The following is a 27,494-nucleotide window of genomic DNA, read 5'->3' as shown; positions in this document are numbered from 1 at the left end:
TGTGGTTTGTTAGCATGTCACCTCTTTTGTGTCCCTAACAGTGTCTACATTACAGCGACTGCCATGGATCCACTGTGCTCCAGACACGTGGATACCATGTCTGGGGCTTGGAGAGCATCACAGGCCAACGCACGCCACTTAAAGGCATTTCTCCCTGCAGGGGGTCACAAGTCACCAGCACGCCCTTCTGCTTCTTTCTACAGACTGCCTCAATATGTTACAGATGCGTCTCTGTCATCCCTTCTCCCTCCTTCCCCTTTCCCAGCCCCTTCCCTTGCAGTGCCTGTCCCCATCAGCCCGTAAGTTTGCTCTCTGGCCTCCTGGGGTTGGGAGGTCAGTGTGGTGTGACCATGTCCACTTTCTGCTGCCAAGCAACTTCTGATCCGTCCTCTAGCCATCAGCCAAGTCATGCTCATCACGCTCATGAAGTGAGAGAGTGTTGGAGGGTTCCAAGCCCGGTGCTGGGGATGACAGGAGCTTCATAAACGTTGGTTAAATGTGTCTTTTCTTCTGGTGGTTTAAGATGTGACGGGGCCCTGTGCTCCCCTACCTGAGGGGAGATCCAAGATTCCTATTACAACAGGCGTGGGGCTGCTGGGCTATAGGAAAACAACTTCTTTTAACCTCAAAAAAGGAGATTCCAAATGTTACTACCTCATTATAGCTTTTCGTGACTAGCGGCCCCCTTCCTACCCAGGCTGCCATCTCCTCGTGACCTCACGTGGCTGCCCCATCCCAGGAGGGCAGCCGTGCTCCCCACTGTTCTGGGTTAATTTCTAAGTAAACGTAGGAGAGTTTTAGCTTAGAGGTAGAACCACACTTTAATTCCAACATTTCGAACTGGGTCTTCGTGCTCTGCTTCAGGGGCCAGAATGTAAAGAATTTGGTCTCTTCCAGCATTTGGTTGTCCTTTGTCCCACGCCCAGGTCCTCCCTGTTTTCTTGTGTCTCCTGAGCCCAGAGAGGCGGTAGCCTAGGTGTGGGTTGGTACACATCTATCTATTCATCTGTAGATTTGCATGTCCCTGTGTTGACATATCACATATATGCTGGGGCAGGAAAGAACTAAAAGATTCTAGAGGGCTAAAAGGGTTTCCTACCGGGATAGCAACAGTTCAAGTATCATATTAGTCAGAACAAGCAATGTTAGCTGCTGTACAAGACCCAGTCTCAGTGGCCTAACACAATGAGAGGCTATTTCTCATTTGTCTCACAGCCCAGTCCAAGTTGGTGTTGGGATTTTTCTGCTCCGGGCAGTGATTCAGGAGCCCAGGCTCCTTCCGTTGCGTGCCTCCACACCGTCTTCCAGGAATCCCCCACTTTTTACCTGGCTGGCACACAGGGGGAGAGAGGTTTTATAGATCAGGCCTGGCCGTGGTACAAACCACTTTCCTCCACATTCTCTTGGCCAGAATGCAGCTGCGTGAGCCCCGTGAGCTGCAAGGGCGTCTGGGAAATGTAGTGTAAGTGTATGCCCAGGAGGAGGAGGAGTGCTGGGAGCCTCTGCCACAAAAATGGCTTTAATACATCACGTACATCCCAGTCTTGTCCCACGCTGCATCGGTAGGTGAGCCAGTGGTGGGTTGAAATCCATAGAGAATGTATTTGTTCTCAGGGGCACACTCTGCCGTAAGCTGCTGCACCAGAGCATTGCTAAAATGCAAGCATCTGAGAACTCCTTCCTACCAATGGCTTTCCAGCAGTTGTGTGGTTTCCTTTTTTACATAGAGCTTCCTGATCCCTTTGGAATTTGTTCTTGGGTAAGCTACGAGCTACGGATTTAAGGGTATCTTTTTCCAAACAACTAACCACTTGGCCAGGGCTATTTGTTAAAAAGTCTGTCTTTGCCCAGTGATATGAGATGCCATCTTTATCAAATACCAAATTCTTAGATGAGCCTGGGTCTATTTTTGGACTGTCTGTTCTTTTCCACGGGTCTGTGGGTCTAACTACATGCCAGTAGCACTCTGTCTCGAAAGGTACCCTTCAATGTCAGGTAAGGCGTCCTTGCCTCTCAGACAGTAAAGGCCATTCTTGCACTTTTAAAATTAAGAGCTTTAGTATCAATTGTCTAACTCCACAAAGAAGCTGGTTGATATTTTTGTTGGGATTGTTTAAACTTTATAAATTAATTTAAGGAAGACTGGCATCTTTATGATGTTGTCCTTCTGTCTAAGAATGAGGAATGTCTTTCCATTTATTGACATCTTTTTCCTGTGTCTTTCAGAGGTGTTTTTTATGGGTTTTGCATATTTTTTGTTAAGTTTATGCCTATAAATATTTTATCTTTTTTGTTGTTATTGTAAAAGGGACTTTCCTTAATATCATCTGATTATTATATATATATATATTTAAAGGCTATTGATTTCTATGTGCTAATTTTTTTTTTAAAGATTTTATTTTTCCTTTTTCTCCCCAAAGCCCCCCAGTACATAGTTGTGCATTTTTAGTTGTGGGTCCTTCTAGTAGTGGTAGGTGGGACGCTGCCTCAGCATGGCCTGATGAGCGGTGCCATGTCCGTGCCCAGGATTGCAGCTGGCAAAACCCTGGGCCACTGAAGCGGAACGTGCAGACTTAACCACTCGGCCACGGGGCCGGTCCCTATGTGCTAATTTTATAATTTGCTATCTTATGGACTTTTCCTTTTTTTTTTTTTTAACATCAGTATTTTTCAATCTGCAAAGTCCCTAAGAGCACTCAAGGAATATTTTCAAATAGAGATTCTCAGACTCCCTTCCCCATCCAAGGTCACAGGAGAATGTCTAGGAAGGAGAAGAGATTTGGTGGCGTTCCGCTTCTCTGGTCAGAACCCACTGATGAAGACCTGCACGTGAGCAGCTCAGATCCACCGGTGAGAGAGAGTGGAGCTGGGCTGAGCAATGGGTCCACCCCGCTGTGCATGAAGGCATTTCCCCATGAGACCCGGGGAAGACCCCCATCTCAGCATGGGAAGCAGGGCACGAAAGTGCAAACTGCAGAGACAGGACTGAAAAGGGGAATAACCTTGGGCAACAGACCTGGAGGCTGAGCAGAGCTGAGCATGAGGACCGGAGGCTGGCACTCCTAAGTATGGGGAGGAGTGAGATCCTCAGGGTGAGCCCCACAGGGGACCAGGACAGTGACTGCAGACACCTGTAGCTACTTGTTTATATATTTACATGTTTATTTTTTGAACTTCAGGTGCAGAGGGCTGAGCCCATCATCCCTCTTGTTTCACGCCACTTTATCGTGATTGGTTCTTTCTTCTTTTATTTACATTTTTCTTCTTTACTTTTTATTTTATTGTTTGCAATTTATTTATTTATTTATTTTTCATTTATCATTTTCTGTATCTCTGCATCCCTCTCCCAATTCTCCTTCCAAGACAATGCAACCTTTCTATTTTGTTTATAGTTCATGTTTTTATAACAGGTTTTGTTTGGGGCACCTACGTTTTTAAATACACATAAATGGAAGTGTGTTATAGATTTCATTCTGTTTTTCACTTTGTCCATTAAGTGTTCTGTAAGATCCATCCTATTTGGGTGCGTCCGATCACTGCTTCGAATTCTGCATGGCTTGCCAAGACAGTGATGGCTGCTCAGGACGCCTGGACAGTCCTCTGCCAAGGCTTCTGCTGCCTGCTCTGGACCTGTGTGAGAGTGTGGGTGTGAGGTGCTGGCCGTGGGGGTGCGTGCACCTGACTGACACTGGCTGTCCGCTCCCACAGCGAGGCCAGAGCTTCCCCCGGCCCCATCCGTGCCTGCCACCGCTTCCCACAGCTCCGCTCTCCCTGGTTGCCAGGCTAACAGGGTCTAGTACAAAGTGATGTGTTGAAGTTAATTAATTGTGAATTTCTCTCATTCCCGAAGATCTTGAGCATCTCGTCAAAACTTTTATTAGCTCATTGAGATTCGGTTTCTATAAATTCCCTGTTCATATTTTTTACCCATTCACCCTTTTTTTCCTACTAAGATAGTTGTCTTCTTCTCGTTGATTTTCAAGAATTCCTTGCACCTTTTATAGATTAACTCTTAATTTGCCTTCTTTTTTCTTTGTCTTCCTCTATTTGTCCTTGCTGTCCTTTGTTGAAAGGAAATCTTTGATTTTGATGTAATCAATTCTTTTTTATTTTGCATGGTTTGTGCTTTTAAATTTTAATTTAAGACATTCTTCCCTTCACGTGGGTAACAAAGATATTCTCCTGCATTTTCTTCTATTAACTTTTTAAATCTATCTTTCACCTTTGGGGTCTGTAATCCATGTGGTGTTAGGTTCCACTTTATTTTTCCAGCACCATTTACTAAACCCTCAGTCACCTCAGGTTCTTACTCTTTTGTGGGGAGAAATATTGCATGAAACATACTGTTGCTGAAAATTTATTCATTATTTATCTGAAATTCAAATGTAACTGGGCACCCTGCTTCTGATTTGGCAACTCTGTGGTAATTCCAGCCCACAGGGACTTGTCCTGAGTGAGTCTTTTTGCTCCCTCCCCCACCGCTCTGCCATTGTTCCCACTAGTGACAAGGACATTGTTACGCGCTATTCCTGGCTGACATGGCTCAGTTCCTGACCTGAGTCCTTCCAAACGCCCTTAAATGAATCTCTCGGTACTTCACCTGAGGGTTTAACTAGACGAACGCTTCTCAATGGAAACACACTCAAGAATCACTGGGAACCTCGTTAAAATGCAGACTGTGCTTCAGGGCTCTGGGATGTGACCTGGAATTCTCTATTTCGAACAAGCTCCTAGGAGAGGCGGATGCTGCTGGTCTGTGGACCATACTTTTGTTGTAAGGAAGTAGGGGGTCTTGTGCAAGTCCTTAGGCGGTCTGGGCACTAAACTGTCAGGGCTTTGGGTACTAGAGCAACGCCCGACTTGGCCTCTCTATGCTATTTCCGCCATGCTAAAGCCCAGAAGGGGACAAGGGACTGAGTTAAGGGAAACATAGCTGCAGATACACCTTGGAACTCTCCCCGAGTCTGCACAGGTCCTCCTCCGACTGTTGAGGATGGCTGCTCCCTTCACATGGCTTCTTGTAGGAACCTTGACTTGACCCTTGGTGGCCTGCTCCTGTCACACACGCACCTTCCTCAGAGTGCTCACCTCCTGGCTGTGATTATCTGCTTCCTTGTTCCGCTTCCTTGTTGGGCTGTAAATCACATGAGCGGCGGGACAAAGGTGGTTAGCTCCATACCCCAGCCTCTAGCCCAATGTCTGGCCTGTAGCAGCTGCTAGTAAACACAAGTGGAGTGAATGAAAGAACAAATGACGACTGACTTCTAATCTCAAGACTGTCCTTAAAATAACTTTTTCTGTTTCACTTTTAAGAGCTCCCTGCAAAGCACTGTTTTGCTGTGGCCGTTGGTGGAGTTGACCGAGAAAGGAATGAGCCCTTAGAAGTTTTCCTCTCTTGGTTTCTCATTTTGCTGTTTCTGAGTCATCAGCTACAGTGTGCCCCCACCCCCTACACTCCTGGGGACTTAAATATGCCAACTTCTCAGCTTCACGTAACTCCTGTTTCCTGTCTTCCTGCTGCTGAGCCTTCCCAACGCTGGTCTGAAGAGATGCTTTAGTTTTTACTGAGCTCACAGCTCTTCTTTTCTCTTTTCCCTGGACCCTCTAGAGCCTGCTCCTCACTTCCTATTCCCCGTGTCTCCAACCGTCTCTCTGCCTGTTAGGAATTTTCCCAATAGTGCTGATAGGCTAAGTTAAGTTGTATCTGTCAAGGTGCTTTGATGGCAAGCAACAGAAATCAAATCTGGCTGACTTAAGCCCAAAGGGACTTTACTGGAGGTCTGTTGGGTAGCTCATAGAACATGCTAGAGACTGGAAGCCCACGCTTGGAAACAACACATTAGGAGCCAGGACGTGCAGCAGGCCTCCCGCAGCAGGAGCACCCCACCACCTTGTCCAGAGGGCCTGAGCATGAGGGAGCTCCACCTGCCTGCCATCCTGTGTCGCTCTGCTCAAGAATTCGTTAGAGTCCAGGGGCCTTCCTGAGGCCCTGGGCCCACCCCGTGGCTGCAGTGATGTAGGCACTTTGATTGAAAGTTGCCCCAAGATTCCATACAGTGGTGGAGGGTTCCTTAAAAGGAAATAGAGCTGTTGTGAGAAGAGAGCAAGTGTTGCCTGGTGGTCAAAAAACAAACAAACAAATCAAAGAAAATGAATGTCCATTTGAAGGATTTGAAGGAAAGGAGGGGAAATCTGATACAAGGCTGTGGCCAGGTGTACGTGAGAGACCCCCAAGGATCCTCATTCCTGGTTTCCAATTGCTTTTCATCCTGGCTACACTAAGAATCCACTGGGAATGAAGGGAGGTGATGTAAATAGTGGCTGAGATGCAAAAGGAGGGGCCCAGACTCTTTTCCTAATTCAGATTTGATCACCAACTTGCTGTGCAACCTTGGGCAAGTCACCTCACATCACCTTTCTGGTCTCAGTTGCTTCATCTACAAAATGATGGCTTTAGATTAGATGACATCTAGGACCTTCCAGCTGTAGAACCCTCCCAAAAGCTTGCCAGTCTTGCTTACTATACAGGAAACGTACAGTTAACGCTGCATAAGGTGACATGGTTTCAGGAGACGCAGCTTCTCAGGTGCGTGGTACTTACAGAGGCAATTTGGAGGGGAGAGTTGATGCTGTTTTACGAATAATAATAATAATAATATAGCTCCCACAAAAAGCGATTGCTATATGCTAAGCATTGTTCTAAGCACTCTAATGTGTTAATTCATCGAATCTTCACAACAATTCTATCAAGCAGGTACTATTATCACCTCCATTTTACTGAGGAGGAAACTGAGGTGCAGAGAGGCTAAGTCACTTGCTCAAGGTCACACAGCTTCTAAGTTAAAGAGCCGATTCAGATCCCAGGATCTGTGCCCTTAACAACCATGCCACATAACCTCTCTGACAAAAACCAGCCAACTAAAAACAGACTAGGAAAAGAATGCTATTGTTTCGAAAAGCTGTGTAGTGTGCTTTCGCCACTCGTAACCTTGCCTAGACATCTGGAAATACCTGTCCACACGTAGTAGTTTCCGCATAGTTACTCAACCAGTCATTGGACTTTCCCTCCTAAACAAAGCTCTGCCTCATTTGCCTTCAAAGGCCGAAACAGAGCATCAGGTCAGTGGCATCTTTTTCAAAAGAAGTCAAAAAAAATTTTCTTCAAAACACAAAGTAGAAAGATACACGTGTGACCCACCACTGTTACTTGCTGGCGGAGTCCATTTTATTTGCGCTTATAATGACCTCAGTGGAATATTTTTCAGCGTGTATAACTTTTAACTGCTCCATTAACCACATTAGTCAGTAGGACAATTTCTCCTTTACCGCTGAGTGCAAATCTCATTACAGTGATTGGGCCGGTTACTAATTGCTGACATTCTGGACTTGCCAAATGCATTTAAAGAAGGTGGCGTGTGTGTGTGGGGGTGGGGGGGAACCTGTAATTTCATCTTTGTAGATTTGATTGTACTTAATGGCCTTTCCCAATAGGCCTGGCCCTGGTGCTTAAATGCAAGGCAAAAATAGCCATCCACAGAATGACTGTTTCTGAGAGCTGGAAAGGGCCTTGGAGACCATCTGGGCCAATCCTTCTCCTGGGCCAATCCCAAGAAGCTGAAGCCCCAAGTGAAGCATCAGGCTGGTGTGGAACGAGCCTGAACCGGGACGTGTTGTGGGCAGGGCAGAGGCCGAGCAGGGGAGGGAAGGGGCCACCTCGACACCTACCTCTCCCACTGGGTCTCCTCCCTGGGTGTCCCCAACCTCAGTTATGGCCACACCACTGACATTATGCCTTTGCCGTATCTGTGTTGCACATGCCCTGTTATTTACTTAATATCATTCTTTAAATCAACCCATGTTCTAAACTTCATTTATTTGAAAAGTTATCTTCCAATGGAAAATGAATGCTTGCCACACGTTTAAGGTAACCTTACAAATAAAATGAAGGAAAACAAGGCCAAGTGGTTCACCTCTAGGGCCACGTGGTTGTCTTTATTAGGAAGGAAGACAGCAAGCTTGACTGCTGCTGTTGGAGAGTGTCACAGACACATAAAAGTCTAAGGAAGGCTTTGCTTTTTACCAACCAGAAAGATAAGAGAACTGTAGAGGGACTTTCCCACAAGGAAGCCAAGTGTTACTGAATTCCCTGGATGTCGAGCAGGTGCATCCGTCTTCCCCGGCAGCCTTGGTCCACACGCCCGTCTAAAGGAAAGGCGTCGGCAGCAGGTCAGGTTCCCAGGTTGGTTCTGCCACTTCCCCACGGACGGCCCTGGGCAAGTAAAAGACAGGTGCAGTTTCCTCCGCTGTAAATTCCGCCTTAGAGACCACACACGGTGTCAGCTGTGATGACAGTAGCAGCCTTGGCATTGGCACCTATTAATTTCCCTCATTTTGATTCCAATTGATGCAACTTCTTAAGAATCACACTAAAAGGATTTATAATTCACTGGTTTGTCTTTCCTGCATGACTCTTAGTGGTCAAGGCAAGTGCCTTTGACCGCCATGCCTGCCCTTCTGGTATGATTGCTTCCAGTGACGTTTACAACTGTCTCCTCATGGAACAGGAGCGTGGTGGTCCGAGGCCACTCTCAGAAACTACTCTGCACCCACACACATTTAAGAACTTCTGTTTACATTTCATACCCAGCAGTTCTTTCTCAACCATGGGCATTACTGGCCCCAAATCTCTTATGCAAGAAGAATTTATCAAGAGGGAATTTAAGACTTTATGGGGAAAACAGGGTAAAGGGGCAAGGCAGAAATAATTTTGGGAAAATTTTTATACGCACTTCAATAAGATACAACAACAGAATCAATACACCCTGTCATAAGAATATTTATGAAATCTTAGTTACGGCATTGGGTACATCCTAATGATTTGTTTGTTCTATCTGCCATTTATAAATTCTCTTTTGTAGATATTGTATATAGTACAAAGTATTTCTTGTTTCCTTTCTCTCTGTTTTAGGAAAACTGAGTAGTCTTGCCGAGTAGGGAAAAACCCAGTTCTTCCCTCCTGTTGTGTCTCCTTTACCTTTGCTCAGAACACTTCACTTCTGACACTTCTGTCACCAAGTGTGTGCGGGTCTTCCCCACACTAAACAATTCTGTGACACCAGCTGGATGTCCTACCATTTAACTCCACTCTGACACTGTCTCCCGGGGGCGGCAGGCGCAGGGCTCCGTCCCACAGGCCGCCCCCACTTCAGATGCCAACACAAGTGGTAGGGCCCCAGGGGACCCACAACTCTGCCCGACATGACTACAGATCGGAGGTTCCCATGATCTACTGACCCTTGGATTCAGTTAATTTGCTAGAACAGCCCCCAGAACTCAGGGAAACACACACTTCCATTCACCAGTTTGTTAAAGGATATGATAAGGACACAGATGAACAGCCGGATGAGGAGACACATTGGGTGAGGTCTGGGAGGGCCCCGAGCGCAGGAGCTTCCGTCCCCGCGGAGCTGGGGTGCGCCACTCTCCCAGCACATGGATGTGTTCACCTGCCCGGAAGCTCTCCGAACCCCATACTATTGGGGTTTCGTGGAGGCGTCCTCATGTAGGCACGATCAATTATTAACTCCATTTCCAGCCCCTCTCCCCTCTCTGGAGAAGTCGCTGGGAGGCTGAAAGTTCTAAGCTGCTAATGGTGGCGTCGTCCTTTGCTGACCTGCCCCCATCCAGGAGCCATCTGGGAGCCAGCTCAGCTTCGCCTCAGTAGAACAAAGGATGCTCCTGGTCTTCTTATCACTGAGGAATTTACAAGAGTTTCAGGAGCTCTGTGCCAGGAACTGGGATTAGAGACCAAGATATATATTTTTTCTATTATCTCACATTTTTCCTCCATCCAAACTTTCAGTGATTTTTCAATTTTTTTGACTAAAACTGTTGAATCCCATCTCCTGGGTCCCACAACGATTGTAGAGTAAGGATAACTTGAATGCGTAAGATGGCAAATGTAACAGCTGACCTGCTCCATCAGTTAGCTATTGCTGCGTAACAAGCCGCCCCAAAACTTAGTGTCTTAAAACAACCACCATTTATTGAGCTCATAATTCTGTGGGTCTGCAGTTTGGGGCTGGGCTCAGCTGGGTGGTTCTTTCAGTCTCAGCTGGGTTCCCTGGTGCGTCTGCGGGCAGCTGAGGGTCAGCAGGGCACATCTGCTTCTGGGGACTGGCTGCTTGTCCACCGGAGAGCTTTGGCTCCCTCCATGCACCTTGGCCCTTCTCCGTCAAGCTAGCCAGGCTGGCTGATACAGCAGAGGAAAGTGAGGCGGAGCCACCAGAAATTCAGTTGTTCCCACTCCTCTTTGATGCCCTTGCATCTCACTGTCTCCCTTCCTCCTCACAGGTGTTTCCAGCATGTCCCACTCTCCTCAAACCTTAGAGCATCTCTGGAAGGTTACACCAGAACCTGCAGAGGTAGTTGCCTCTGGGGACAGGGACCAGGGCACAGGAGTGGCAAGGAGACTTATAGTTCACTCTTAATTTTTATTTCTCACTGGAATTTTTAACACATGCATATATTACCTTAACTTAATAATGGTGAGGGGCCAGCCCCGTGCCCTAGTGGTTAAGTTCGCGTGCTCCGCCTTCAGCGGCCCAGGGTTTCACGGGTTCAGATCCTGGGCGTGGACATGGCACGGCTCATCAGGATATGTTGAGGCAGCATCCCACACGCCACAACTGGAAGGACCCACAGCTAAAAATATACAACTATGTACTCGGGGGATTGGGGGAGAAAAAGCAGGGGGAAAAAAAAGAGGAAGATTGGCAACAGTTGTCCGCTCAGGTGCCAATCTTTAAAAAAAAAAATGGTGAAATGTTATTGTGCCCTACCTACCATGTGTTAGGCATTGAGCAAATGCCAGTCCCATGAACTATAGACAGTAATCTTAATTATCTTCATTTTGTAGAGGCATCAAGAGGGTAAATCGCCTGCCCAAGACTGTACAGTCAGACAGCAGAGCTGGGATTTGAGTCCAGGCTGTCTGGCTCCAAAATCCACAGATTTCGCCACTGCACTCTCCTGCCTCACAAATGACCTTCTTCTCATCAAACCTACTGGACACCTTTCAGTCCTCCTGATTGACTTCTGGACGGTGTTAGGCTCCATTGGTCCTTTCTTCTTACAACATGCTGTACCTTTGGATTCTGTGAAATCACACCTTCTGCGTCATCCCCCTCTGTCTCCATCACCTTTGCAAATTCTCCTCCTCCTCCTCCTCCTCTCCTCTTTTCCCTTCTCCTTCTCCTTTGCCTCCTCACAAGGATCTCTCCTATGCCTGCTCCTCCCTCTAGTCCAAATTTCTGGGCAATCTAATCCATTCCCATGACATCAATTACCAATTACTTCTAAATCTTCGCCTCCATCCTGAGTCTCACACTGCACCTGCTATGCCCATCAGGCCTCAACTTGGATGTCCCCGAGAACTCAAAAAGTCTAGAATTACATGTCATACCTTGCTTACCACCATCAACACCCATCCCCCCTTCACATTCCAACCCAGTGAAACGAATCAGACAGCTCGGGGCCAGCTTTTCGGAGGCAGCACAGCATAGGGCAGGGCAGACGCTCGCACCGCTTGACGGGGCAGCTTCCACCACGGCACCAGGGCTTTGGCTTTTCAAAGGGGATTTAACAACCCTGTGAAAACATGTGAAATGTCCTCATTTTTAAATATTGGGTACTAATTCAAATATTTTGAAATATATTTGCGTAGGCCAAGCTAAATCTGCTGCTGGCTGGGCGCAGCGCACGGGCTAACTCACAGCTCTGCCTGCTCACTCTCCTGGGTGAGCACACTCCTCCCACGCACGCAGGCACTGTTTCTAGGCCATTCCTACATCTCCAGCCTGGCCTCTTTCTTTGGTTCCAGGCCCACATATCCAGCTGCCCTACAGGCACCTCGAGCTCAACACGTCCATCACCATGGCACCAAATGACCATCCTCCCCTGCAATTCATGTGAAACTGGGAATCGGGATTTGTATGCAAAATCACCAATTTCTAAAATTCCTATTTAAAAGTTTCAGATGAAAAAGTACTTTTTCTTGGGTCACATTCGACATCAGGGCCACCAGGCTGTCACACCTGATTTAGTGTAAGCTGGCTGCCCCCCAGGCACTGTGCTGACTGCTCCATAGACACCATCTCAATGGACCCTGCCCCAGGCCCAGAGGGGGTGTTCAAATTCCCCCATTCCAGGGGAGGAGGTGGGTGGGCCAGGTGAAGCAGCTTGCTGGGAAGTTACACAGCTAGTCAGTGGAGCATATTTCTGAGGCTTACTTTTGCTCAATTTTCTTTTCCCCTAAGATTGACTGTATAAAGTCTTACTTCCCTGTCATTTCTCTTCCCAACCTCTATTTCTCTCCCACTAGGAGTGATTTATAATTGAAGTTTACAAAACCAAAATTCTTATGATTGCAAAACGCTGTAGATATTGCTTCACACATACCAAAAATTGCTAATTCTCCGTTCCTCCTCACAGCTATTTCAGCATGTTCCACTCTCCTCAAGCCTCAGAGCATCTCTGGAAGGCCACACAAGAACACTTGTGGGGGCAGAAAGGTGCCACTTTTACTTGAATTGCTACCCTGTCTTTTCATCCTAGGCTGTAGGGGCAGACCCTGCCAACTAGCACTTTTATGGGAGATCACTGTATCTAGAGTGATCCTGTCCAGAGAAAGTGGGGCCCCGAGGTCTCTGTGGGCATAGAGGCAGGCAGAGACGTGGCGACTTCACCACCGAAGCAAACATTCACATACAGGACTTCTGCATCTGCAAAGCAGAGATGTACTTTTCCCTACGCCTCCCACTAGTACAACTAGAACCCCTGGATATTATACATAAAACAACATAAGGAGGCTCGGAAAGGTGAAGACAAAGGGCAGATTGGCTAGGGACCTCGGGACCCAAGGAATGACATGGTGGCGAGTTCCCTGGGTTTTTGTTTTGCCTTGAATATTCCAGACTTGGAGCTGAGGAAGCCAGCAACCCAGAAATGGCATGGGCACAGACCAGACAATATTCAACAAAAGCTTGCTCTTTCTAGCCAAAAGACCAGGAGACAGAAAGCTGAGCAAGACAGAAAACTTTCAGACATTAACCTCTCTACACCAGTCAAACATCCCAGAAAGAAAACGTGGCCCCCACTCACACCTCCATCCACAAAGCCGAGCGGGAAACTTGGGCTTCTACCTCCACTGGGAAGTAATAAGGTAGCACCTCCCCACCATCAGCTCCCAACCTGGAGCAGTTTCAGAGAAAGCCAGCTAAAACAGAAGGCTTAAATAAGATCCAGAGTATCACAACATAGTACAAAAACGGCCAAGTTTCAAAAGAAAATGACACATCCTACTAAGAACCAGAGAGAATTAAAATTGAATGAAAAAGACAATTAATAGATGCCAACAGAATGAAGAGATTTTAAAACAGCCATGATAAAAATGCTTCAACAAGCACTTATGAACACGCCTCAAACTAATGAAAAATAGAAAGTCTTAGCAGAGAAATAGAAGATGTAAAGAAGAACCAAATAGAAACTTTAGAACTAAAAAATACAATAATAGAAAGAAAAAGCTCAGTGGATGGGTTCAAAGGCAGAATGGAGGGGAAAGAGCAAAGAATCAGTGAAGTAGAAGATAGGACACTAGAATTACACAATCTGGACAACAGAGAGAAAATAGACTGGAAAACAAATGAACAGAGCTCAAGGACCTATGGGACTATAATGGAAGATCTAATATTTGTATCATCAGAGTCCCAAAGGGAGAGGAAAGAAGATAGTTGAGCTGAAAAAGTACTTGAGGAAATAATGGCTGAAAATGTCCTAGATTTGGCAAGAGACATAAATCTGCAGATCCAAGAAGCTGAATAAACCTCAAATGGTGTAAACTCAAAGAAATCCATGCCAAGACACATCACAGTCAAACTTCTGAAAACTAAAGACCAGGAAAAATTTTGAAAGTAGCGAGAGAGAAATGACATGTCACCTATAAGAGAAAAATAAGTCAAATGACAGTGGATATCTCATCAAATACCATGAAGCCAGAAGGAAGTGGCAAAATAATGTTTCAAGTGCTGAAAGAAAAGAACTGCTAACCAGAATTCCACATCCAGTGAAGATATCCTTCAGGAAGGAAGGGGAAATCAAGACATTCTCAGATGAAGGAAAATCAAGAGAATTTTTGCAAACAGTCTAATTCTCAAAAAATGGCTAAAGGACATTATCTAAATAGAAAGGAAATGATAAAAGGAAAATGGAATATCAGGAAAAAAGAAAGAACACAGTGAGCAAAAAATATGGGCAAATAAAATAGGCTTTCCTTCTCCTCTTGAGTTTTCTAAATTATATTTGATAGTCAAAGCAAAAATTACAACACAGTCTAATGTGATTCTCAATGTATGTAGAGGAAATATTTAAGACAATTATAGTGTAAAGGGAGTATGGTGAAGGGGTATAAAGGCATCTTAGGTTTCCATAATCCACTAGAACTGGTAAAATGAGGTCAGTAAGCTATGATATATAAAATTCAATACCTAGAGCAACCACTAAAAAGTCTATACAAAGAGATACACTCAAACATGGTATAGATAAATAAAAATGGAATGCTAAAAAAGTCATGTTCAAGTAACCCATAGGAAGGCAGGAGAAAGAAAACACAAAAAGGAAAAACAGACATAAAAGAAAACAAAAATAAAGTGCTGAACTTAAGCCCTAACGTACCAATCATTACAATAAATGCAAATGGGTTAAATACACCAATTAAAAGACAGAGATTGGCAGAATGGATTTTTTTAAATAATCCAACTATATATTGTCTACAAGAAACTCACTTCAAGTATAACGAAGTCTATATAGAAAATCTCAAGGAAGCTACAAAACCAAGAACCAAAACCCAAACAACAACAACAACAAAACACCCTCCTATATCTAATAAGTGAGTTCAGCAAGGTCAAAGGGTGGAAGATCAACATACAAAAATCAGCTGTGTTCCCATACACTAGAAGTGAACACACGCAAGCTGAAATTACAAATATGTAACATTTACAATTATTAAAAAAAAGAAAGTTGTAAATCTGACAAAACACATACAGAACTTGTATGCTGAAAACTATACAAGACTGGTACAAGAAATCAAAGAAGATCTAAATAAATGAAGTGGCATACCATGTTCCTAGATTAGAAGACTCAACAAAGTAAAAATATCCGCCCTCAGCAAGTTGATATACATGTTTAACACAATTCCTATAAAAATCCCAGTAAGATTTTTTGTAGACATAGACAACATTATTCTAAAATTTATATTGAAAGGTGCAGGAGCTAGAAGAGCTAAAAGAATTTTGTAAAATAAGCATAAAGTGGGAGGAACCAGACTATCTAATTTCAATATTTATTAGAAGTAACAATAATCGAGACTGTGTAGTATGGATGAAGAAATAGATACACGGATCAACGGAACAGAAGAGAGAATTCAGAAATAGATCAAACAAGTTTCACAAACTGAAGTTTGCCAAAGGGGCAAAAGCAGTTCAATGGAGCCTTTTCATCACACGGTGCTGGAGCAATTGGACATCTATAGACAAACAAAACGAATCCTGATCTAAATCTCACACCTTATACGTAAGTTAACTCGGAATAAATCACAGACTTAAATGTAAATTACAAACTGGATAACTTCTAAAGAGAAAAACAGAGGAGAAAATTGTTAGATGTAGAACTAGGCAAAGAGTTCTTAGACTTGACTCCAAAAGCACAACCCATAAAGGAAAAAATCGATCAGTTGTATCTCATCAAAATTAAAAACTTTTCTTTTGCAACAAACCACATTAAGAGGATGAAAAGACAAGCTACAGAATGGGAGAAAATATTTTCAAATCACACCTCCAACAAAGGACTCTCAGAACTTAGTAAAAAAACTCCAAACAATCCAGTTAGAAAATGGTCAAAAGATATGAAGAGACATTTCACCAAACAGGATGTACAGATGGCAAATAAGTACATAAAAGATATTCAACACCATTAGTCATTAGGCAAATTAAACCACAAAGAGATATCACTACATACCTAACAGAATAGCTAAAAAAAAAAAAAAAGTTGGGGCCAGCCCACTGGCGCAGCAGTTAAGTGCACACGTTCTGCTTTGGCGGCCCGGCGTTTGCCGGTTCGGATCCCCAGTGCAGACATGGCACCACTTGGCAAGCCATGCTGAGGTGGTGTCCCACATATAGAGGAAGATGGGCACGGATGTTAGCTCAGGGCCAGTCTTCCTCAGCAAACGGAGGATTGGCAGCAGTTAGCTCAGGGCTAATCTTCCTCAAAAAAAAAAAAAAAATAGTGACAACACTAAATGCTGACAAGGATGCCAAGAAACTGGATCTCTCATACATTTCTGGTGGGATGTAAAACAGTCCAACCACTCTGGAATACATTTTAGCAGTCTCTTACAATGCAAATATGCAGTTTGCACATGGCCCAGCAATTGCGCTCCTGGGCATATATCCTAAAGAAATGAAGACTTACGTTCACACCGAAACCTGTGCATAACTGTTTACAGCAGTTTGATTCATAATATCCCCGAACTGGAAACAACCCAGAAGTCCTTCACCTGATGAGTCACTAAACAAACTGTGGTCCAGCCATACCCTGGAGTGCAACACACAACAACCGGGACACGCTGAATGAAACAAGCGAATCCGAAAATGTTACATACCCTATGATTCACTTTATAGAGCACTCTTGAAATGACAAAATTGTAGGAATGGAGAACAAATTAGTGGTTGTTAGGGGCTACGGGGTGAATAGGGATGGGAGGGAAGTGGACGTGGCCCGAAAAGGGCAAGGTGAGGGGTCTTTGTGGCAATGGAATGCTCTGCATCTTGACTAGATCAGTGTCAATATCCCGGCTGTGATGTCATCCTACAGCTTTGCAAGAAGTTACCATTGGGGTAAAGGGTACACTCCATCTCTGTATTATTTCTGACAGCTGCGTGTGAATCCACAATTATCTCACAATAAAAAGTTTAATTTAAAAAAAGTCAGACACAGAATAGCAGGACCCCCGTCTCTTAGCTCCCAGGTCCCCAGGCTGCTGACAGCCACCACGTCCTCCTTTACACTGGTAACGACACGAGGGACATTTTCAAGCTCTCAACTGCCACTTCCACAGGGTTCCGCTGCCAACTCCAGCGAAAACTTTCACACCGTGTATTTGAAATGTTGGAGCTGGGAAAATTTGAAACAACTGCCGTATAAAAAGGTGGCTTGGTAGGCTTTGGGGCCCCCAAACACCCACCAGACCCCCAAAAGCCCCCCTCGAATGAATTACAATGCAAGTAAACCCAGCGTGCCCAGCAGGGCCAGCTAGAAGGCCATGCCCCAGCTCCCTGCCCTGGAGCCACTGCCTCTAGACGCCGCCTGCAGGGACATGGCAGAGCTGCCTCTGCCCGCAGGGAGTCAGCCAGCCCCATTCTCTGTCACAGGCCTGGGGACCTGCCGCGGCCAGAGAGCAGGCTGGGCAGCTGCTTCTCAGAGGCTATTGTTTTATTTCTTAAGTTAGATCACAGGCTCTGCTAAGCCCAAGCCTCCCTGTACACACACAGAGTGACACTGAGACAGAGGTGCCCTCTGTCCCCCAGCTTTTCATGTGTATGTCTGTGTCTCTGTGTGGGTTTGAGTGTGTCTGTATGTGTGTGTGTGTGATATGAGTGTGTCTGCCCACATGTGTGTCAGGTACGTATGCCTAGATAAGTCCACGTGTCTCTGTGTATGTGTGCGGGGTGTCTGGGTCTGCATGTCTGCGTGTCTGTGTTCCTTTCTCTGTGTGTCTACATGGGCTTACTGGCTCTATGGATGTCATGTGTCTATTTTTGTGTGAGTGTGTATGTGTCTGTGTCTGTGTATATAGTGTGGTGTCTGTGTGTCTGTGTGTAGCGCCCACGTGTGTGTATCTGTGGGGAGGTCCGTGTGCATACCCGAATGGCATGTGTGTGTGTGCACGCGTTTGATATCTGTGTGTGCCTATGTCCCTGTGTACACGTAGTGTGTGCGTATACGTGTGTCCCTATGTGTTGACTACGTCTGTACCTGTGGTATCTGTGTGTGAGTGCATGTGTTATCTGTGTGCGTGTACCGTTTGTGCGTTGTGTGCATGGGTGTCCCTATGTGTGTCTGTGTGGGGGTCGGTGTGCGCGCATGGTGTGCGTGCGTGCGTGGGTGTGGCGTGTCCTCCTGCCGCTGAGACTCCTGAGAGCCCAGCTCTGTTCAGGGCCCCGGTGACAGTCCCCGGCGGCCACCCCCGGGGCGAGGCCGCGTGAGGCCGGGCAGGGAGGAGCGCGGGGCCGGTCCGCGGGCTGCGCCCCTGCTCCTCCCCGCGGGCCGGGTACACGTGGGGCCCGGGCGCCGCCTCCCCGCGCCGCCCGCCCGCCGGTCCCGAGCGTCCCCACCCACCTCGGGCCGCCCCCGCCGCCGAGCCGGCCCGGGGATAAAGTGGCGGCGCAGACGCCGCGCCCTGTCGCTGCGGAGCCGGCGGCGCGCAGCTCGGCCCGGCCCTGGCCCGCCGCAGACGAGGACCCGCGGCTCTCGGGGAACGCGACAGCGGCGCTCGTGGCCCCGGTAACTGCCTCCTGGTCCCCGCCCCAGCCTGCAAGTGCCGTCACCAGGGGTGGGTAGCAGCCTCGGGGGTCCCTGCCACGCTCGGCGTGGGCTCCCGCGCCCCCTTGTGCGCGTGTGTGTGCACTAGTCTGTGCGCGCGCGTGGCTGTGTGTGTGCGCGCGCGCCCTCCCCTGCTCCCTCGCACCAGCCCCCAAACCAACTTGTCCCCATCAACTCCATCTTCCCAGTCCCCCCCGTCCCCGTGCAGAGACATCAGGCAAAGTCTTGTTTTTTCCTGTGGCATTTCCAGTGACAGCTGCGGGGCTCCGTTCCCTGCACTGTCGGAGAAAGGCAGGAAGCAAAGTTTGTCGGGAGCCTCGGGGTGACTTTGCCTCGGGGACCCCTTTTGTGCCTCGGTGTGCGCGGAGCTAGTTTCCAGTTTCCCGGGCAGTGGGTGCCAGGCGCCCGAGCCCCTCCGGTGATTTGTTAGGAAAGTGATGACATGAACTAGTAGCGGAGAATTGCAGGCGCCTGTTCCCCGCCCTGGAGAGGGGGGGAGCCCCGGAGAGCTTGTCAGTGAGAGCCAGAAGCAGGCTCCCGGGCTCAGCACCGTTAAAGCCCGCAAGGCGGGATCCGGGGGCAGCGCGCCGGTCCGGGCACAGGGGCTCGGGAGCTGCGTGGATGCCGCCCTGTGACCGCCGAGATGAGGGAGCAGCCGTTATTTGCCTGGCCCTGATTCTCGAGGCTGTCGTGGCTGTGGAATGCAAAAGCCAGGACATGATGGAACCAGGTTTGTCACGGCATCTTTGGAATTTCAGACAGGAGGCATTACTCGGAGCATCAACCACCTCATTACTGTGCCCCTTTGAAACTCCCTTGGGGATTTTAAGCGAGATGGGTCTTGTTGCAGCTGGCTCTTTATGCCCACAAAGCTGACTATAATTTGCACTTGATTACAGCTAAAATAGTCTTTAAGATGAAGTTTCCTGAAATGATTTAAAATAAACACAGATGGGAAGGGGGGGAAAGCTGTAATGAAATACTTAAAAAATGAAGTGAGCATTTTCTTAAGAACAAATGGGATTTTTCAGTCTTGGAGAGATTGCAAGAAATATGTTTTTTAAAATCTTTGAAATGGAGGGTTTTTTTTTTTTTTTAACTGCTTTTAAAAAAAAAATGTTACTGACTCTGAACAAGGCTGTCCTCTCCTATCTCGATGTGTTTTTGCCATATTTCTGACTTCGGAATATGTCCTCCTTTCTTCCAAGGGCTTGAGGATCCTCTCACGATGCCGGAGGAAAGTTGTCTCAGGCAGACCCCGCAGAAGATTCCGTACCGGGACCTCCCTCACCTGGTCAACGCTGACGGGCTGTACCTCTTCTGCAAGTACTGGAAGCCGACTGGCACACCCAAGTAAGTCTCCCCCCCAGGGCTGCCCCAGATGCGGGAGCATCCCACCCGCCTTTCTCCTGCTTCGTGGGGCATCTCCTGCAGGGCCACTTTCTCTGTGACCTACTTCACATGCTCTTTTAACGTTAGGCACAGCAGTGCTAACAAAGCTGAGATTACACTTCATCATTTTTTTTAAAACTAAGAAGCAGGAGTTCTATTTTCATTATGACAACTAGGATACAGAGTTTACTGTGTGGCAGTTTTCAAAAATTCCGCATGACCTTATGTTTCGTCCTGGAGTTGATTTGCTGTTGTACAGGCATTCCTTTAAAATCACACCCAACAATTACAGAAAACCACCTACTCAGATAAGGAAATCAAAATGGTATATATGTATAGCAACCTTTGTTCTCTTTTCCTGTTTGATGATGAGCTTCAGAAGGTGTTGTACGTGTGTAACAAGGAGGAGAGAGGTCTGGGTATTTCCTTCTGATTTCTTGCCAGCTCAATTACTTTATACCTTTTCCATCAAGGATCTGTCTTGCTATTAGAAAGAGGCGTTGGACACAATGAGACAGCTGGCCTCCTGCTGCGCCCCTCCTCTTGTCGGAAACATGGAAAACCCTGCTTGCTTGTGTTATTGAGGGAAAGAAATAATTTGTGGTGACCAGTTGGCCTGGTGAGGAGTGGACGTTTTCTGTTCTGGGGACATTTCACCTGTCTCTCAGGCCTCTCATCTCTGGGGATGTGGTGTGGCATGGATTATGGCTGCCTTTGTGTTTCAGTAATCACCCAACCCTGGCACAGCGATAAAATTTCTCTTGTATTTTCAACAAGGTGCATATAACCCAGGTAGCTGCATATTAAAAAAAAATAGAGATACAGACTTTTAAAGAGCTGGCTTAAAATCATAGCTTCAGGGCAGCTACACAAACTGGCTATCTTAAGGAGCTGTTAATAGTTCCTAACCGTTCTGGCAATCTCTTTCTTAGAGATTTCCTCCAGAGAAGAGTGTGTCTGTCTGTCTGTGCATCTGTGTCAGATGGAGCGAGCAGGGGGAGAGAGTGTTGTTAAGCATTGTCGTGAGTTCTCCTTCTGACTTATTCTGCACTCTGACTTCACTGGCCATAGAATTACAGATTCTTGGTTTAATTTCTAAGAACTTTGTGGTATATGGTGTGTTATTTGATCAAAATACAAAAAGAGGACAAAGAAATCAAAGTAGAAGTTTGAATGTGCGAGTCTCGGACTTCGGGGGCTTGCTGAGCTGAGCGAGGAGGTTGTCCTGGTGCCAGGTCGGTGAAGTAGAGGGCCTGCAGTCCTCCCGTGGGGGCAGGGCGGTGGGGGAGCCGCCGAATCGGCTGCCCCTCCTTGGGCTGTGACAGTTTTCAGAGTCTCCCTGCTCACGTTGTGTTGCGGGGAGCTCTCTGCTCCTTTGCGTTTGCTCCAGTTAGAGATGACAACCCCGGGAGCTGAAACTGGCCTCTCTCGGAAGTCAGTGTTGATGCTGTGCGTACTGACGGGGATCAGAATAAGGGTGGATGGCTGTGGCGGCAGGGCCCTGGGCTTTGGAAGAGAAATGTGGTGGGGAGGCCACCCGCCTACCCACTCTGCCTCCAGCCCCTGGAGGTGATACAGATCAATAAATTCCCTCTTGGGGTTGGAGCTCCCCCCTCTGTCAGGGACCATCTTTAAGACAGTTCACAACCCGCCTTGCCCAATGGGAAAGTCCTGGAGGGCCCCTGCAGTGACAGATGTTACCACGGTGGTTGCTGCATCTTACGAAGGCCTAAAGGGTCCTGGAGGAGGAATCATAGCAGCCAGAGGGGTGGGGAGGCAGTGGGGGCTTCAGGGCAGAAGAGGTTTATGCCAGCTGGTCCAGAAGCATATCCATATCTTCATAACTGAGACCATCCGCTCTGTTCCCTGAGGGGCGGGCCTGCCTTCTCGCCTGGTCTGAGACATCTCCGTTGTCGTGTTTCAGCACTGCTGCCTGCTGCTTTTAGGAAGGGGGAGAAGAACTCAGATCACCCTCAGTTTCAGTCTGTCCCCTCCAGGGAGTGTCCTCCAGGCCCTTTTGCCTAATTTAGTTTGGAGTCTTGCTTACTGTACCAGCTGTGGGAAAGTACCAGCAAATGGCTCCTTCTCTCCACTCTGCTCCATTTTTTTTTTAAATCTTTCTCAAGAGGCCCTTGGGACCCCAGATACCACCCAGTGGGGCCGTCTTACCCAGAGGAGTCCATGCCTACCTCTGTTAGTTGGCACTGTCGGTTTTCTGATCAACAAGTTGCGTCCAGCTCCTAGGGCCGTCCCAGAGCACCTGCTGAACGTTTTGCCCTCAGAAGATTTGTTGGGTTCTCACACCAGCTCTGCAGTGGCTCAGAGCAACACTGGGTCGCACGGGTCAGCCATAGCTGGGAAACCGGCTTAACCTGCTTATGGAGGCAGATTATGTCTATCAATGCCATCTTCCTTGGACTGGACCCTGAGAAGGAAAAAGGCATTTCTCGGCAGGGTCCTTTCAATAAATACATTCCAAACACAGTGCTGTTTTTAATATAGCAGACCAGAGGCTCCGTCTTTAATCATTATGAACCACAAACTTTAAACTGACATTTGGCGGTACCAAGGCAAGTTCATGCTCATCTAGTAGTATTTACGGTAATAACGAACGTTGTGCTTACGGTATAGCAGAAATATCTCATGTTAATTGAGTATCAGGTATGTTTTGCCGTCTGGACTAGACTCTGTACAGACATGCTCATGTTATCTTCACATCAACTGTGAGACAAATATTATCATTATTATTCCCATTTTACAGATGGGAAAAGAGGCCCATGATGACCCAGCCCGAAGTTGCTGGGTTTATTTAAGATTCCTCTGCCTCCAAGTCAATTGCTCTTGTTGACATACTGCCAAGAAAGACAGATTTTTGTCTTTATAGGTAGGAGTGTCTTCCTGCTAAATTTTTGGGTTTTGTTGGTAAGGAGTAATGGAATAATTAATTTTCCTAATGCCCATAATATATTAAAAGTGGGAAATAGATTAAAGATATGTATCCATTCTGAAAGAAAAAATCTTCTGATGCCCTGGGGGAGGCTGCCTTATCCAGATGCAGTATCTTGGAATTTTAAAATACTGGTTCTTCAGCAGATTTCCACCCTTGGTTTGGCAGAGTAAGAGAGACTGGCCCCTAGATGGGAGTTGAGTTGCCTGTGGGCTCTTGTGCCCCGGAGCAATATTTAGCACCTTTGAAGTAAGCCCACCAAGTGGCTCTCAGTCCACTTGAAGTCCACTTTAAATTAGCTTCTGACTATTACTTAGCCTTCCTCAGAGCAGTGAAGGTGCTCCTGCCCCACGTGATGAATGACTGACCGCATAGCGTTGTGTGGGGAGGCTGGGGGTGGTCTGAAACAATACTCAGTTTGGTGGCTTAGACTCTAAAAAAAGTCGTCCTTTGATTCCGTGTGACCAGGCAGGCTGGAGAGCATACTGTAATTATGTGTTTACACAGCTGCTAGCCCCACCGGAGGGTTAGTTCAGGCGTGGACCAGAATACGTTCCTCTATCAGCCAGGGCCGACATGAAGTAGATACGTGTGGAATGAATACTTTGCCTCGTCATCTTTCTTTAGAGCTGATGCTTCCCTCGTGCTGTGTGCGCTTGGTCTGTGGGTAGCCCCTTCAGCTTGGAAGAGCTGACAAGCTTTCCTTTTTGTAGCTTCTGTTGGATAACAACTGGTGTATTGAGGGAGCCGTTTCAACATGCAGGTGTCCCTCCACTGGCAGATGCCCTGGTGCGAGCCCTGCGAGGCGCCCTCCCACCCTGCCTGGAGAATCGCTGGGATTCACAAGTGACTCATCTTTGAAAGTTCCATTTAGCATTTTGTTCCAATTCCCCTACATTTGCAGAGACCTTTCAGAACGTGAACCTCTGGAGTTCCTTCTCCAGATTTTGCTGACTTTGCCCTCCTTTCCTTTCTTGCCTCGGGCTTCAGTCACCTGGTTTCTCTCTCCAGTAACCCTGCAGCAACATCCTCACCGCGGATTCCTCCTCTCAGGCTCAGGTCCAGCAGTCTAAGCTGCCCTGAGGTATCTGTGGCCATGTGGTTTTCAGGATTTTCCTCTTGGAGACAAGGAGTCTGGGCTGGGAGCTGGGCACATGGCAGGGGATGGACTAACAAGGGTGATGTGGCATAATTTCTGGAGCCTCCCCAAGTTCTGAGGGCCGAGCTGTTGTCATTGGCTCTAGAATCAATAACCAAGACCCTCCGCCCCTCCTCTCCTTCTTCCTTATTCCCCGATTGGGGCTCAGCTGACATCTCCTCCCTCTGTCCTGCCCTTTCCTGGGTCACGTTGATCGCTTTCTGCACGAAGCCTTCCCAGTCTGCAGTTCTGGGCAATGCTGTCTTAGGATACTTCCTCCCACCTATGCAAATTTACCTGGAGAAGAAGCGATTCCCCAAAGCTGGGATATATTTAAATGCCACCAAACATCCTCCCCTGCTGCCACCCTCATTGCGTCCTCCTCCCATCAGCCACCAGCCACTTGGGTGTGGCACCTGTGGCTCCAGAAGATAGGGGCCCCTCCAGCCAACTCGATCCAGAACCTTCACCCTCTGCCTGAACGTAATTTCAATCCCCACTGCCTTCCGGAAGTTTTGTGCTCATAGTCGGACAGGCCTTTCCCTGTTCTCCCCTCCCCGGAGTCTTTCTGTCAGGCTGGAAGGTGGCTATCTGGTGCCTTGCTTTCCCAGCCTGGGGTGTTGGCTCAGCGTTCTGGGCCATGTTCTGCAGGTCCTGCTCACGTCTTTGAGTGTTTCTGCCCCACCGTGTGGTCCCTGCTGACTCCTGCAGCCCTCATGACCTCTTCCCCTCTGATCTCCTGCCACCTATGTGACTAGGTGTTCCCCCGTCTTTGCCTTTGGTTGCTACATCCCCAGGGTCGACAGAATTGCATCCCTTATTTGTCCCCGAGAGTAGCCATTTTGAACTGCAGTCTGTCGTCTCCATGGCTATGAGGATAGCTGAACTGCCCTCAAGCCCGCCCGCTGTACCCTCCCCGGATGTTGAGGAGCTGGGGTAGGTCTTGGGCTCCCCAGAGCCTCTGCAGCAGGACAGGCCCCGGGACTCACATGTGCCGCACCCCTGCTCTTGCTGCTGGGCCTCGTCCTGCTCCCGTTCAGTGCGTCAGTGCAGCAGACGCTTATTGGCGTCTGCGTGTTCCAGACGTTGTGTTGGGCACCAGGGTGGGGAGGGAGTGGCAAAGACCACTTTGGTTGATGAGGAGGTGGGAATAGATGAACACATGGGTAATTTTATGTGACAAGTACCTAGAGGTAGGACTGCCACTAAACCACGAAGAGCCTTTGTGCAAATTAGAAAAAGGAGACCAACCAGGTAGACATAGCCTCTCAGGTGCGTGGCTTGATGAGCAGAGCGTGGGCTGGGTTTCAACTCCCACGCACCCTTTCAGTCAGTGCCCTTAAATGGTATTGCACCTGCAGGCAGGGCATGCGAGGGGAGGGAGCTGAGACAGACAAGCACGAGCAGCGCGGGTTTCAGAGCTGCAGCAGCGTGCTATACTGGGGTACAAAGCCCAAGGCAAAGTGGCAGGAGCCAAGTGAAACTAGAGAGGCAGGAGGTGGCCAGGCCCTGGGGAGCCCTGCAGGCCACACTACAGGCGGGCTTGAACCTGCCCGAGTTGGGGAGGCGTGAACGGGTTCTAAGCCAGGACGCGGTAAAGTCAGACTTGTAACTTGGACAGCCAGTGGTTGGAGGTGTTGGCAGTGATCCAGGTGACAGGGGAAGAGGGCTGAGTCGTGGCGTAGCAGTGGCACCACGTGGTAGTAGCAAACAGAGCCTAAAGTCAACGGGGCCTGATGATGACCGGCAGGGAAGGGAGAAGGAGGAGGCTCCTGGGCGTCTCCCTGAGCGACAGGCTTCCAGGGAGCTCGGGGGGCTCCTTGCCAGCACTCCAAAGCTGCCCAAGCTGCTCTCTGACAGCGGGGACAGGTGGGGCCATTGGAGCAGCCTTGGAACAAACCAGTAGGAGAAATGGAGGAGAGAAAGCATGGCCAAGCAAACCGAATTGCCAGTCCAATATTAATGACAGGGACAGGTTCATTTTCGTGAAGGTAAGAGAGGAATCATGCCTTGCATTGTCTCCCCACAATGAGCAATCAAAAAGCAGGCACCTTTGACTCATGTCTGTTTGATGAAATTTATACTTAAACTCTGAGAAAATGGACCTTACTATGCATTTATAGCAATGACATTATTTTTAATCAGATTATTGCCTCTTAGCAGCACCTCAATTCTCTTTTGCCTATTTTAAGAATTACCAAAAGTTTCTCTTTTGTATGAAGCTGTTATTTCTCCTCTTGATGCTTCTGCCTTTGTTATAACGTAGCAAACTGCCTTATTTTTAAATAGGGCATCTCTTCTGGGTTTTTTTTTAAAGACTCTCCGAATAGCAAAGATCCTTTGATGGCAAGAGGAGAGGCCGGCTGCTATTCCTGCCTCTGATTTTTCCAACAGCTTCGTTAGGGGATAATTTCCTCCAGTTGCTACAAGAATGTTCTGCAGATACAAATCTGGCTTTGTTTTGCAGTGGAGTCTTAGAAAAAAATAGCAAAATAAGCTGCTTCCTGAATAGCGACCGTTGTCCACCACTGTCTATTTATGGGCAGCTTTGAGGTTCCGAGCTTAATCCCAGATGCACTTGGTCCACGAAGGCAAACCAAACTATGGGTTATTGTATGTGTGGAGGAAGTGGTCTGTAGTGGTGTGAATTTTTACAGCTGAGATTACAAGACGACCCTTGTCCCATATTTTAGGGTCATCCAAGGTTCTTGTGGGTAGGAGGTTCTTTTCCTTTCACACGGCCTGGTTCCTTGGGGGTGGGGGTGGGGATGCTCACGGTGGTCACTGAGTGGGACTGGGGCTGACGTTGCTCCTCTGTCTCTGCGGGCCTGGCCGGCTCCGGCAGAGGACAGTGCAGCCAGGAGGCCGTGAGAGGAGCACTCATTCGCAGAGGCCCTGGTTTAACATGCGTGGCCACCTCCTAGCAGGCCTCTCCCCGCCGCGGTGCTGACCCTGCGTTTCTGCTCTTGGCATCCAACAAACCGTCCTGTGTGTGGCGATGAAAGGACATGCCTCACCTTCCTCCAATGTGTTCGAGCGCGCCGCTGGTCGTGACGCCACAGCTCTATCAATATTGTGGAAGTGAGGAAGGAGAGAAGGGTTTAAACCACAGGTCGGCCTTTGCTGGTAGGGTTTACACAAATGTCCACTTGGGGGCGGGGCTTGTAGAGGTCCCTCCCAGAAGCTGTTTGACCACATCTCCATTTTGATGGTTCTGTTTTCAGTGGTTAGACGTTTTCCACCAGGTGATGCCCAAGGAGGCTGAGTAAGAGGGGTGGATGAACTTCAGAAAGACGGCAGGAGACTGACTAAGAAGACCCCAGAGATGGGGTGGGAGGAAGGTGATACACATTGTAGGAG

At 47.8% G+C, this 27,494-nt stretch overlaps 1 protein-coding gene across 10 annotated transcripts in view; it reads left to right on the top strand.

Moving 5' to 3' along the window:
- Window positions 1–18,393: 18,393 nt before the first annotated feature.
- Window positions 18,394–27,494, top strand: part of MGLL (monoglyceride lipase) — a 110,539-nt gene continuing 101,438 nt past the window's right edge. For 3 of the 10 annotated variants that reach the window (XM_070237137.1, XM_005600335.4, XM_070237136.1), the window contains exons 1-2: window positions 18,468–19,387; window positions 19,866–20,010. In XM_070237137.1, the coding sequence (XP_070093238.1) occupies window positions 19,279–19,387; window positions 19,866–20,010 (254 nt within the window). In that variant the 5' untranslated portion in view covers window positions 18,468–19,278. Of the gene's footprint in view, window positions 19,388–19,865; window positions 20,011–27,494 lie in introns of all 10 variants that reach the window. The other 7 variants (XM_070237141.1, XM_070237139.1, XM_023619862.2 and 4 more) reach the window with 6 other exon arrangements.

The sequence above is a fragment of the Equus caballus genome, chromosome 16 (assembly GCF_041296265.1).
Source record: "Equus caballus isolate H_3958 breed thoroughbred chromosome 16, TB-T2T, whole genome shotgun sequence".
Taxonomy (NCBI): domain Eukaryota; kingdom Metazoa; phylum Chordata; class Mammalia; order Perissodactyla; family Equidae; genus Equus; species Equus caballus.
This window is presented reverse-complemented; position numbering and strand designations above follow the sequence as displayed.